We start from the raw sequence: 15381 nt of genomic DNA on the forward strand, positions 1-15381 counted from the left end.
GGTTGATAGGATCATGTGATTGTCGATAGTGAAACACGGCCAGAATGATCTCGCCTATTACTTCTGAGTATTTCTAAAGTGGAGTGATTGTTCCAGGCGGTATTGGGGGATATACTTTGTGTGTCAGCCTCCTTTTTACTTTTACCCTAGAGATTAAAGAAGGTGCGACACTATAGCCTCACCATGGCACCAACACAGCACAGTACAAGCTGACAGGGATGAGCAAAATGCACTGTAAGTATTAGTGTTAGTGGCAATAAATAATTGTCAGACAGTTTTCAGTGGAAAAGGAAATATTTAAAAAGGTTTTGGACTTGGCGGCAGGTCGTTTCTTAATTTTCTGACTTTCTGCCATTAGTTTCCACCACGGACCTTTACGCTGATTATTCCATGTATACCAGCCATTGTTTTAAAGTTGACAGCGAGGCCTACTGCAGTCGCGGGTGGCTTTGAATCCAGCAAGACAGCCACAGGGGGATCATTTTTGTTAAATAATGGATTTATAATGGATGGGTTATATTAGGTGTGATTGTTCAGTTATGTTAGTTGGTGATCGATGATGTTTGTTGATGCTTTGGGTTTTGCTTGAGGTGTGCAATTCCCCCTGCAGGTCCAAAATGGCGTCTCCCTGTTTGTATGGATGCGGTTTGGCAAAACTGAGTCATCTTTATATGGAGGGTTGTGGTCACAAGATGGAGGTTTGTTTAATTGAGCATGGAAACATAAGATAGTGTGTGTGAGGTGCTCCAGACTCTGAGGGGGCTGGTGGCTCAGCAGTTGGTTCCTGGCTTTGCCCCGGACTACTAGCCGGTCATCTCCTCCTGTAGGTGGCTTTTATTTATCATTTATTAACACTCTAACTGTATTGTTTTTGTTGAACATTTGACCTTTTTATTTTTTTTCCTATTTAAAACATGTTTACTTCAAATTTGCACAATATGGTAGTTTACTGTTGGTTGGAATTTATAATAAAACATTTGAAGGTAATATTATGATTGAGTGTTTATATATTATTGTTGTAAAAATGTCCTGAAATATTGTGGTAACATTTTAAGGCCATGTCACCCACTCTTAACTAAGATATTTTTTTCTCTTTATATTTTTTAGTAACTTAATATTTCAAACTTGTCTTTTCACATCAGTCAAACCCGTTTTCCTTTTTTCATACCAGAGGAAAAAAAATCTTTATCTAATAAAATGAAAATACTGGGGATATGTCATTGTTGTGAGTGAGTTTTATTTCCATAGAAATACCTACTGAGCACTAAAGAATTCCTGCTTCACAATTCTTTCTGAACCTCTTATACTTACATGAAATTGTGCAATTCTGTTTTTGTGCAGATTTACAAGAAAGTGTCCCAGTGTCTCCAGCTTCATTTCTTCAGCCGTCTCTTCACTGTACACCACTGCAAGATGAAAACGTGAAAGGAGGAAAACTTGGAACTCTGCCTGTTGTGAAATTACAAACTAGAGATGCAATCGACACTCAACAGGTGGTGCCTAATGCCAATTCTAAGGCTTTGCATGCTTCCCAGGAGCACAGTAAAACGATTATCCCAAAATCTAAAACCAAACAAAAGAGCAATCATGCGAAGAAGAAGTCCTACTGCTGTTCTGAATGTGGAAAAGCATTATATAATAGTACAAGTCTCCGGAGACACAACAGAATCCACACGGGAGAGAAGCCATATTGCTGTTCTGAATGTGGAAGGAGATTCTCCAAAAGTAGCCACCTTCAGGACCACAAAAGAACTCACACTGGAGAAAAACCATATGGCTGTTTTGAATGTGGAAAACGATTCTGCAGTAGTAGCAATCTTCGAAAACATGCAAGAATTCATACCGGAGAAAAGCCATATTCCTGCTCGGACTGTGGCAAAGAATTCTCGCTCATATGCAATCTTCGTGTTCACCGTAGAGTTCACACGGGTGAGAAGCCATATAAGTGCTCGGACTGTGGCAAAGAATTCTCACAATTAGGCAATCTTAAGACCCACGGAAGATTGCACTCTGGAAAAATCACTTCAGAAAAACAAGCACATGTCAGGACTCGAGAGTGAGGTTCACTGCTGTCCTGAACGCAAGCAAATGAAACCACTGGTGAGAAGTTAAACTGAGAGGAGCCACATGGGTGTTGTGAATGTGCCAAACTCCCTACTAACGCTAATCGTCTGACACAGACAAGAATTTTACACTTGGGAGAAGTTCATCCCTGCCCTGAAATGTAACCAAGTCAAACCATAATTGAGAAATAAATCTCTGAAAGAAGCCCTATTGCTTTTCTGAACGTGGTGAACGAATCTTAACCAATGGCCACCTTCTGTCTCATACAAGACCTTGTACTGAATTGAAGCCATGTTAATGATCCAAATGTGGCAGCAGTTCTCCTGCAACAGTGGGCTTCTTATCTACATAAGAAACCATAAAGGAGAGAAGGAAAAACTACCATCTCATAACCTGCCTCTCCACCAGCTATCAGCTCTTTACAGCAGTGGACTCTGAATGAACTTATAATCATCTACATGAAAATTACAAAAATGGAACAATAAAGATATACACAACAGAAAAGATAAACTGCTGTTAAAGTAATCATGGAATTGTACAAAGACAGCAATCTGAGAGTGGCATGGATTAACTATGAAAATAATCCCTTTATTAGTGTACCAATTATCTGGATACTCTACTGCAGGGGTGGGCAGTGTCGGTCCTGGGAGAGCCACAGTGGCTACTGGTTTTCATTCCAACCCAGTTGCTTCATTAGAAACCAATCCTTTCCAATTTGAGACCTTATTTAATGTTACGGCTTTTTAGTCTGCAATGTAAGGTTCTTTTATTGTGTGACAGTAGTAGAACCGCCACCGGGTCTTTTGTCGATGAGGGGAGCCGGAAGAACCAGCAGCAGCCGCTATTTAACAAAATAAAGTACGGTAAAGAGTTAACAGGTGCAGTGCTGAAAGGTTCATAAAGTGAAGATCCCCCTAAGACACTTAATGTTGGCACATCATTCCGATAAATATCAGATTTCTTTTTTGCTAGATAATGCCTTCACTTACCAGCTTGGCAGAGACGCGCTAAGTGGTCAGTTGACAAGCAGTTTTCATGGTACGCGCGCGCGGCTGCACACTCCCTTTATGCTGCTGCTAAAAGCCGGCAAGCAGCTGATTTGTCAACATTTGGGAAGCACAAAACAGGAAAGGGGGAAAACGACTGTAGTACGGGTATAGTAATAGTTTTACTTCACTCGTTCATATATATATATATATATATATATATATATATATATATATATATATATATATATATATATATATATATATATATATATATATATATATATATATATATATATATATATATATTATGTCTTATTGTTGTTTAAGAATTTAGATGTAATTCCCGAGGATGTGTGAGATGTATTTGAGATGGTATATACCAGTAGGAATAAAATAGGGCTTAGCGGTGTTCCTCCCCCTCTGTCTCAATGGTAGAAGCCCGTTGCCTTTAAGCGACAGAGTAGGAAATCCTTAAAAGGCTCCATGTCATTAGTAAAAGGGGGGGTGGTGGAGGTTTGAGGTGCCGTGCCGCTGTTCTGCATATTACAAAAGGTTCATTTTCCCCCATGCACAAGGTTGTCTTAAAGGTATTTTTCCAGCCTTTTTAAACCAGTAAGTCTCCTAGACTTTGGACAGAACTTCAGCACTTGGGGAGCGAGAGGTTTTGGCTGCTATAGAGCCATTGGAACAGTCATTCGACATTTTTTTTTTCTACTTTTTTATTTTTTAGCAGCTTTGGACATGAACATTTTATGAGCCCTTGCCTATAAGCACTATACACAAATTATTCAGTAATTTATTGAATTTGTCCTGTTTGTTGGATATGACTATTGTTCTGCTAAATTGTGTTATATATATATATATATATATATATATATATATATATATATATATATATATATATATATATATATATATATATATATATATATATATGCAGCTGGAGATCCGCAAAGGTAAAAAAATATCATAAACTAGTTTTTATTCCTGCAGCTTTCCTGACGCCCCACCCATCAACCTCGTAAATTATTGCTATATATTGCATTTGATTTGATTGGTTGAAAGCTCAGGAATAAAAACTACATTATGATATGTGATTCATTTTCTCCCTTTGTGGATCTCCAGCTGCAAATATGCAAACCGTATCACAGACCTTCTCTTCCATATATATACATATTCCATATATATATATATATATATATATATATATATATATATATATATATATATATATATATATATATATATATATTCTATAATATAATTTTTTTTCATTTTTTGCTGTTGTGGATTTTGTCCTTTATCTCTCCCACCAATACTGGTTTATTGTTTTTTTGGGTTTTTTTTTGCAATAAACATTGGTGACTTTCAAGAGACTTTGTACTTTATTTAGGTTTTGGGGTACCTTTAGTGCCATCCGGCTATGAACTACTAACGGACACTGACTGAAAACAGTGTTTCGTGACATATTGTAGATTTTTTCCTTTCCAAGGATATCATCAAAATGATTTGAAGCCTAAAACGGATCATTTTCAGTCTGTCACATTTTCTATGAATTATTTTATTAAATCCAACAGTGCATAGAAGTAAATCGAAACAAGCTTGATGGTGAACTGCTGACTGCTTTGTTATTTACATCTTAAAAATAGTGAATGCAGCTGTTTAAGATTGAAATAAGCAATCAAGGATGGAGAACCTTAACAAGTGAGACCACTAAAATGAAGCATCAAAATGTCACTTAAGCAACAATTGACTTCTCATTAAGAAACTGGTTTGGAATAAAAACCTGCAGCCACTGTGGCTCTTCAGGACCAACATTGCCCATCCCTGCCATGGAAACTGCCTAAAATCCATCCTACTCCCATACACATTAATCTCAATGCCATTCATCACTGGCACGCAACCTTGTAACTCCATCCAAAACAAATGTTTTTAAAATTTGTCACAAGTATTCTCTGTCTGGTGTTAAATTCACTAAGCGCCATCCTCAATAACCTTGGTCATAATTCAGTATCAGCAGTTGAAATCAACCAAACTCCCAAATAATCACTTGCTTCCTGTAACCAACCTTCAACTGTGCAGCTCCAGCAACTGACATCTAGAAGTACAGCCGTGAATTTATAAATGCCATCCATGGACATTTAGACTCAATGCTAGGACACTGGAGCAGCATTACTACTGAAGAACACTCAAGTAAAACCTGGAGAATTGTGGTTATCAGTCACACAAGTGACTATCTCATGCTTTGAAAGGAGAAAATAAGCAAAGAAAAAAAAAAAAAAGGAATATTAAATACCAAGCAGTCCAATTGGAAATAAGCAAAGTGTGGAAGAAAACCACTGAAACTGTGGTAAGTGCAGGACTCATCATAGAGGACTCCAGGCCTACATTGCCACCCTACTGATCTCTATAGCAGCACATGAGTTGCACAAAAGCAGCAGTGCTAAGAACAATGCAGGTGCTACAATGAGCCCTGTAAGCCAATGTGTTTATGTTTCAGGACTCGGAGTGAGGTTCATTCCTAACCTGATGGTAAGCGCCACAAGCCAGGCTTGAGCAATTAACCCCGAGATCAGCTCTACTGTTGTTGTGAATATGGTCAATTATTTGCTTCAGGGCCACACAATGTCATAACACTGTTCTGATTGTGTCTAATGGTTTTCCCTCACTCAGAGGGGCTATAGAAGAGACTCGATTCAAAAGGAAGGAGGCATACAGGACAGTTCACATTCTGTCAAATTATAGTTAGAGAAATATTGTCTACAGTTAAAGTAAAGGATGGCATCATGAGTGAAGTAACAGTGAAATTACAAACTGTTGTGCCCAGACAGCACAAGGGATTGTCCCTAATATTCACCTAGAAATGAAAAAAGTCACAAATACGTACCGAAAAAATAGTACAAAACATGAAGAGAATACAAACACTATTCAAATCCTTTTACTTTCTGCACACTTGGTGTTTTATATTTAATTTTAAATGCATACATTTGTCATTTGTGTCCTTCAACCTACACTCAATAACCAATAATGTCAAAGTGAAGACATGTTTTTATAAGGGTTTGCATGATTGCTTAAAATTCAAATATTAAATTCTGTCATTCGAATAAGTATTCAGAAAATTCAGCAAAAAAAAAAGGGAATATTTCAAAGGGGGATTCTTTTCTATACCCACTGTGTGTGTGTATATATATATATATATATATATATATATATATATATATATACAGTGGGTACGGAAAGTATTCAGACCCCCTTCAATTTTTCACTCTGTTATATTGCAGCCATTTGCTAAAATCATTTAAATTAATTTTTTTCCTCATTAATGTACACACAGCACCCCATATTGACAGACAAAAAAAAAGAATTTTTGAAATTGTTGCAGATTTATTAAAAAAAAAAAAACTGAAATATTACCTGGTCCTAAGTATTCAGACCCTTTGCTGTGACACTCGTATATTTAACTCAGGTGCTTTCCATTTCTTCTGATCATCTTTGAGATCACCTTCATTTGAGTCCAGCTGTGTTTGATTATATTGATTGGACTTGATTAGGAAAGCCACACACCTGTCTATATAAGACCTTACAGCTCACAATGCATGTCAGAGCAAATGAGAATCATGAGGTCAAAGGAACTGCCGGAAGAGCTCAGAGACAGAATTGTGACAAGGCACAGATCTGGCCAAGGTTACAAAACATTTCTGCTGCAATTAAGGTTCCCAAGAACACAGTGGCCTCCATAATCCTTAAATGGAAGACGTTTGGGACGACCAGAACCCTTCCTAGAGCTGGCCGTCCAGCCAAGCTGAGCAACCGGAGGAGAAGAGCCTTGGTGAGAGAGGTAAAGAAGAACCCAAAGATCACTTTGGCTGAGCTCCAGAGATGCAGTCAGGAGATGGGAGAAAGTTGTAGAAAGTCAACCATCACTGCAGCCCTCCACCAGTCAGGGCTTTATGGCAGAGTGGCCTGTCGGAAGCCTCTCCTCAGTGCAAGACACATGACAGCCCGCATGAAGTTTGCTAAAAGACACTTGAAGGACTCTGAGATGGTGAGAAATAAAATTCTCTGGTCTAATGAGACCAAGATAGAACTTTTTGGCCTTAATTCTAAGCGGTATGTTTGGAGACAACCAGGCACTGCTCATCACTTGTCCAATACAGTCCCCACAGTGAAGCATGGCGGTGGCAGCATCATGCTGTGGGGGTGTTTTTCAGCTGCAGGGACAGGACGACTGGTTGCAATCGAGGGAAAGATGAATGCGGCCAAGTACAGGGATATCCTGGACAAAAACCTTCTCCAGAGTGCTAAGGACCTTAGACTGGGCCGAAGATTTACCTTCCAACAAGACAATGACCCTAAGCACACAGCTACAATAAAGAAGGAGTGGCTTCACAACAACTCTGTGACTGCTCTTGAATGGCCCAGCCAGAGCCCTGACTTAAACCCAATTGAGCATCTCTGGAGAGACCTAAAATGGCTGTCCACCAACGTTTACCATCCAACCTGACAGAACTGGAGAGGATCTGCAAGGAGGAATGGCAGAGGATCCCCAAATCCAGGTGTGAAAAACTTGTTGCATCTTTCCCAAGAAGACTCATGGCTGTATGAGCTCAAAAGGGGGCTTCTACTAAATACTGAGCAAAGGGTCTGAATACTTAGGACCAGGTGATATTTCAGTTTTTCTTTTTTAATAAATCTGCAACAATTTCAAAAATTCTTTTTTTTGTCTGTCAATATGGGGTGTTGTGTGTACATTAATAAGGAAAAAAATAAATTTAAATGAATTTAGCAAATGGCTGCAATATAACAAAGAGTGAAAAATTCAAGGGGGTCTGAATACTTTCTGTACCCACTGTGTGTATATATATATATATATAATAAAAAAAATCCTGTGACGAGACGTGACTTTTTGAAGAGACATTTTGGAAGGAAGTCCCACGAAACGGAGAAGTTTACCATGAGTTTCTTTCAAGTCACGCCCCACTTACAACTGTCATCAGGTGTATTCCGGCACTTAACCTGAACAGATACCAGTCCATTAAAGGGTTTACTTATGAACACACACACTTACGAAGATCCAGTTTAGAATCACCCATTCATCTAAGTATGGCAGCGAGAAATGATGAAGTCAAATGATATTATGCCAAAAATCGGTTACACGGCAAATTGGTTAAAAGCGTATCAATAGACTTTGCTGAAACAGTTGGTGGTGATGGTGCGGAAGATGAAAACATTGACTTACAATATCACGAAGAATATCTACAACCGTTAACACCGTCTGGTCTTCCACCGGCCGAATTACTGTTGAAAGAAGGATGTATCGTAATGTTATTGCGTAATTTATGTCTGAGTGATGGGCTATGCAACAGGACAAGATTAGTTGTATTCAAAATTGGTTGAACAATTTTGACATGGGCGGCACGGTGGCACAGTGAGTAGCGCTGCTGCCTTGCAGTAAGGAGACCTGGGTTCGCTCCCTGTGTAGAGTTTGCATGTTCTCTCCGTATCTGCGTGGGTTTCCTCCCACAGTCCAAAGACATGCAGGTTAGGTGCATTGGCAATTCTAAATTGGCACTGGCGTGTGCTTGGTGTGTGTGTGTGACCTGTGGTGGGCTGGCGTCCTGCCCGGGGTTTGTTTCCTGCCTTGCGCCCTGTGTTGGCTGGGATTGGCTCCAGCATACCCCCCGTGACCCTGTAGTTAGGATATAACGGGTTGGGTAATGGATGGATGGATTCTAACATGTAAAATTTTAACAGGCGACAAGGAAGGTAATGTAGTACATCTTCAAGGGATAACATTAGACACCAAAGGAGATCTCGATATGCCATTCATATTAAATCGTTTACAGTTTCCTGTTAGAACAGCTTTTGCTATGACAATTAACAAATCACAGGGACAAACATTCAAATATTAGAGAGAAAGAAACAATATTCACTCACAGGCAGTTATATGTTGCGTTGTCACGATGTAAGTCCAAACAGGGAATCAAAATTCAATGTGATCTTGAAGAAAAGTTAATTCCAAATATTGTTTTAACTGACGTTTTAAAGTAAACGTGAAAAAAAAAATGCATATGTAACAATTACCATGAAAATAACAATCTCTTTAAATTGTATTTCCAGTTAACCAAACCGGGAGTTGGCGAGCAAACCCATATATATACTGTCAAATTTGGTATAATTATTGACTATACTTTTTTATTAGGAGCTAAACAGTTTTATTTTTGTTTGAGATTGTAATTATGTTTTATTATGACCAGTATTAAAACTATCTTAACTGATTAAGACTTGTGTGGGGAGAGAGTTTGATTTTTAGGATGTCCCCTTCCTCCATTGAACCGTGGTTGGTGTATTCCTTTTCTAACTTGATGAGCTCCTAGAAGCTGCACACGAAAGGTATGTCCTTCATACTCGTACTCAATGGCAGGGTGAGATTTTCAATAATGTCTAAACTGCCCTGAAACAAATGGTAATTTGTGTGATTTTTGAGAGTTACAAGACACCATGATAAGGGATCAAAGAGGAAAACATTCATAATTCAAAACTGAAAGCGAGGATGTAGGGAGAGACAGACCTAGCAATGGTGGCGTTCTGCCAGACAGAATTAATTAACCACAGGACCTGGAGATGAAAGATAAATATAGATATAGATATATAGTGTGACAGATGGCTGGGACCCTTGCTGAGTATATATATATATATATATATATATATATATATATATATATATATATATATATATATATATATATATATATTATTATATACAGTGGTGTGAAAAACTATTTGCCCCTTCCTGATTTCTTATTCTTTTGCATGTTTGTCACACAAAATGTTTCTGATCCTCAAACACATTTAACCATTAGTCAAATATAACACAAGTAAACACAAAATGCAGTTTTAAATGATGGTTTTATTATTTAGGGAGAAAAAATCCAAACCTACATGGCCCTGTGTGAAAAAGTAATTGCCCCTGAACGTAATAACTGGTTGGGCCAACCTTAGCAGCAATAACTGCAATCAAGCGTTTGCGATAACTTGCAATGAGTCTTTTACGGCGCTCTGGAGGAATTTTGGCCCACTCATCTTTGCAGAATTGTTGTAATTCAGCTTTATTTGAGGGTTTTCTAGCATGAACCGCCTTTTAAGGTCATGCCATAGCATCTCAATTGGATTCAGGTCAGGACTTTGACTAGGCCACTCCAAAGTCTTCATTTTGTTTTTCTTCAGCCATTCAGAGGTAGATTTGCTGGTGTGTTTTGGGTCATTGTCCTGTTGCAGCACCCAAGATCGCTTCAGCTTGAGTTGACGAACAGATGGCGGACATTCTCCTTCAGGATTTTTGGTAGACAGTAGAATTCATGGTTCCATCTATCACAGCAAGCCTTCCAGGTCCTGAAGCAGCAAAACAACCCCAGACCATCACACTACCACCACCATATTTTACTGTTGGTATGATGTTCTTTTTCTGAAATGCTGTGTTCCTTTTACGCCAGATGTAACGGGACATTTGCCTTCCAAAAGTTCAACTTTTGTCTCATCAGTCCACAAGGTATTTTCCCAAAAGTCTTGGCAATCATTGAGATGTTTCTTAGCAAAATTGAGACGAGCCCTAATGTTCTTTTTGCTTAACAGTGGTTTGCGTCTTGGAAATCTGCCATGCAGGCCGTTTTTGCCCAGTCTCTTTCTTATGGTGGAGTCGTGAACACTGACCTTAATTGAGGCAGGTGAGGCCTGCAGTTCTTTAGACGTTGTCCTGGGGTCTTTTGTGACCTCTCGGATGAGTCGTCTCTGCGCTCTTGGGGTAATTTTGGTCGGCCGGCCACTCGTGGGAAGGTTCACCACTGTTCCATGTTTTTGCCATTTGTGGATAATGCCTCTCACTGTGGTTCGCTGGAGTCCCAAAGCTTTAGAAATGGCTTTATAACCTTTACCAGACTGATAGATCTCAATTACTTCTGTTCTCATTTGTTCCTGAATTTCTTTGGATCTTGGCATGATGTCTAGCTTTTGAGGTGTTTTGGTCTACTTCTCTGTGTCAGGCAGCTCCTATTTAAGTGATTTCTTGATTGAAACAGGTGTGGCAGTAATCAGGCCTGGGGGTGGCTACGGAAATTGAACTTGGGTGTGATACACCACAGTTAGGTTAATTTTTAACAGGGGGGCAATTACTTTTTCACACAGGGCCATGTAGGTTTGGATTTTTTTTCTCCCTAAATAATAAAAACCATCATTTAAAAACTGCATTTTGTGTTTACTTGTGTTATATTTGACTAATGGTTACATGTGTTTGATGATCAGAAACATTTTGTGTGACAAACATGCAAAAGAATAAGAAATCAGGAAGGGGGCAAATAGTTTTTCACACCACTGTATATACAGTGGAGGAAATAATTATTTGACCCCTCACTGATTTTGTAAGTTTGTCCAATGACAAAGAAATGAAAAGTCTCAGAACAGTATCATTTCAATGGTAGGTTTATTTCAACAGTGGCAGATTGCACATCAAAAGGAAAATCGAAAAAATAACTTTAAATAAAAGATAGAAATTGATTTGCATTTCATTGAGGGAAATAAGTTTTTGAACCCTCTAACAAAAAAAGACTTAATACTTAGTGGAAAAACCCTTGTTTGCAAGCACAGAGGTCAAACGTTTCTTGTAATTGATGACCAAGTTTGCACATTTTAGGAGGAATGTTGGTCCACTCCTCTTTGCAGATCATCTCTAAATCCCTAAGGTTTCGAGGCTGTCTCTGTGCTACTCTGAGCTTGAGCTCCCTCCATAGGTTTTCTATTGGATTAAGGTCCGGAGACTGACTAGGCCACTCCATGACCTTAATGTGCTTCTTCTTGAGCCACTCCTTTGTTGCCTTTGCTGTATGTTTTGGGTCATTGTCGTGCTGGAACACCCATCCACGACCCATTTTCAGTTTCCTGGCAGAGGGAAGGAGATTGTCGCTCAGGATTTCACGATACATGGCTCCGTCCATTTTCCGTTAATGCGATTAAGTTGTCCTGTGCCCTTAGCAGAAAAACACCCCCAAAGCAAAATGTTTCCACCCCATGCTTGACGGTGGGGACGGTGTTTTGGGGTCATAGGCAGCATTTTTCTTCCTCCAAACACAGCGAGTTGAGTTAATGCCAAAGAGCTCTATTTTGGTCTCATCAGACCACAGCACCTTCTCCCAGTCACTCTCTGAATCATTGGCAAACTTCAGACGGGCCTGCACATGTGCCTTCTTGAGCAGGGGGACCTTGCGAGCCCTGCAGGATTTTAATCCATTGCGGTGTAATGTGTTTCCAATGGTTTTCTTGGTGACTGTGGTCCCTGCTAATTTGAGGTCATTAACTAACTCCTCCCGTGTAGTTCTAGGATTCTTTTCACCTTTCTCAGAACCATTGACACCCCACGAGGTGAGATCTTGCGTGGAGCCCCAGAGCGAGGTCGATTGATGGTCATTTTGTGCTCCTTCCATTTTGAACAATCGCACCAACAGTTGTCACCTTCTCTCCCAGCTTCTTGCTAATGGTTTTGTAGCCCATTCCAGCCTTGTGCAGGTCTACAATTTTGTCTCTGACATCCTTGGACAGCTCTTTGGTCTTTCCCATGTTGTAGAGTGTGGAGTCTGCTTGATTGATTGATTCTGTGGACAGGTGTCTTTTATACAGGTGACTAGTTAAGACAGGTGTCCTTAATGAGGGTGACTAATTGAGTAGAAGTGTCTAACCACTCTGTGGGAGCCAGAACTCTTAATGGTTGGTAGGGGTTCAAAACTTATTTCCCTCAATGAAATGCAAATCAATTTCTATCTTTTATTTAAAGTTATTTTTCGATTTTCCTTTTGATGTGCAATCTGCCACTGTTGAAATAAACCTACCATTGAAATGATACTGTTCTGAGACTTTTCATTTCTTTGTCATTGGACAAACTTACAAAATCAGTGAGGGGTCAAATAATTATTTCCTCCACTGTATATATATATATATATATATATATATATATATATATATATATATATATATATATATATATATATATATATATATATATACTGTGTGTATATATATATATATATATACACAGCATATCACAAAAGTGAGTACACCCCTCACATTTTTGTAAATATTTTATTATATCTTTTTATGGGACAACACTGAAGATGCGACACTTTTATACTATATAAAGTAGTCCGTGTACAGCTTGTATAACAGTGTAAATTTGCTCACACTCTCTCATACTGGTCACTGGAACTTCAACATGGCACCTCATGGCAAAGAACTCTCTGAGGATCTGAAAAAAATAATTTTTGCTCTACATAAAGATGGCAGAGGCTATAAGAAGATTGACAACACCCTGAAACTGAGCTGCAGCACGGTGGCCAAGACCATACGGCAGTTTAACAGGACAGGTTCCACTCAGATCAGGCCTCGCCATGGTCGACCAAAGAAGTTGAGTGCCCGTGCTCAGCGTCATATCCAGAGGTTGTCTTTTGAAAATTAGATGTACGAGTGCTGCCAGCATTGCTGCAGAGGTTGAAGGGGTGGGGGGTCAGCCTGTCAGTGTTCAGACCATACACGGCACACTGCATCAAATTGGTCTGCATGGCTGTCGTCCCAGAAGGAAGCCTCTTCTAAAGATGATGCACAAGAAAGCCCGCAAACAGTTTGCTGAAGACAAGCAGACTAAAGACATGGATTACTAGAACCACGTCCTGTGGTCTGATGAGATCAAGATAAACTTATTTGGTTCAGATGGTGTCAAGTGTGTGTGGTGGCAACCAGGTGAGGAGTACAAAGACAAGTGTGTCTTGTCTACAGTCAAGCATGGTGGTGTGACTGTCATGGTTTGGGGCTGCATGAGTTCTGCCGGCACTGGGGAGTTACAGTTCAATGAGGGAACCATGAATGCCAACATGTACTGTGACATACTGAAGCAGAGCATGATCCCCTCCCTTCAGAAACTGAGCCGCAGGGCAGTATGCCAACATGATAACGACCCCAAACGCACCTCCAAGATGACCTCTGAGGATAAAGGTGCTGGACTGGCCAAGCATGTCTCCAGACCTAAACCCTATTGAGCATCTGTGGGGCATCCTCAAACGGAAGGTGGAGGAGTGCAAGGTCTCTAACATCCACCAGCTCCGTGATGTCGTCATGGAGGAGTGGAAGAGGATTCCAGTGGCAACCTGTGAAGCTCGTGTGAACTCCATGCCCAAAAGAGTTAAGGCAGTGCTGGAAAATAATGGTGGCCACACAAAATATTGACACTTTGGGCACAATTTGGACATTTTTCACTTAGGGGTGTACTCACTTTTGTTGCCAGCGGTCAAGACATTAATGGCTGTGTGTTGAGTTATTCTGAGGGGACAGCAAATTTACACTGTTATACAAGCTGTACGCTGACTACTTTACATTGTATTAAAGTGTCGCATCTTTAGTGTTGTCCCTTGAAAAGATATAATAAAATATTTACAAAAATGTGAGGGGTGTACTCACTTTTGTGATATGCTGTATATATATATATATATATATATATATATATATATACAGTATATATATAATATCTTGCACATGTGGATCTCTGCCTGTATCTATACTAATAAAACGCAAAGCCCTCACTGACTCACTCACTCACTCATCACTAATTCTCCAACTTCCCGTGTAGGTGGAAGGCTGAAATTTGGCAGGCTCGTTCCTTATAGTTTACTTACAAAAGTTAAGCAGGTTTCATTTCGAAATTCTACGTGTAACGGTCATAACGGTCGACAATGTCTGCCATGTTAAACTTTCTTATTTATGGCCCCATTTTCACGAAATTTGGTAGGCGACTTCCCTGTGCTAACCGAAACCGATGTACGTACTTATTTCGGTAATATGACACCACTGTCGGCCACCATATTGAACTTTCCAACGGTCTTTGTTACCTATGGGCCACTCTTCAAGAAATTTGGTACGCAGGTTCCCAACGCTAACTGAATCCTACTTACGTACATATATACGTCCATAGCCTGCAGCTCAGTCACCGTGTGAGGTGACGTTGGGCCCCCATCTCAATGCCTCCCACGTTGTTGGCTGTCTGCCTATATAAGGCCGTCCGTCGCTCCGGTCTCTTCATTCCCTTCCTTGCTTCGCCACGGGATTCACGTCTCCCTGCTGATAACTGCAGCCTTTTTATTTAATCCACGGCTTCTCCGCTGTTTTATTGTTCATTTATTACGATTATAGTTATTGTGTAGGTATTTTAGACTTACTTTACATTGTTCAGGTACCGATTTCCTTTATCATTCCAACCGTACCCCCATTAACATGTCTATCGAGGTGATCACCATCG

General features: G+C 39.7%; 1 protein-coding gene across 1 annotated transcript in view; it reads left to right on the forward strand.

Annotated features, from left to right (window-relative positions):
* Window positions 1–3255, forward strand: part of LOC120534640 — a 120430-nt gene extending 117175 nt beyond the window's left edge. The window contains exon 10 of the mRNA XM_039762231.1: window positions 1342–3255. Within this exon, the coding sequence (XP_039618165.1) occupies window positions 1342–2060 (719 nt within the window). The 3' untranslated portion in view covers window positions 2061–3255. The remainder of the gene's footprint in view (window positions 1–1341) is intronic.
* Window positions 3256–15381: the final 12126 nt, after the last annotated feature.

Source organism: Polypterus senegalus, chromosome 8, assembly GCF_016835505.1.
Source record: "Polypterus senegalus isolate Bchr_013 chromosome 8, ASM1683550v1, whole genome shotgun sequence".
In the NCBI taxonomy this organism is placed as follows: Eukaryota; Metazoa; Chordata; class Cladistia; order Polypteriformes; family Polypteridae; genus Polypterus; species Polypterus senegalus.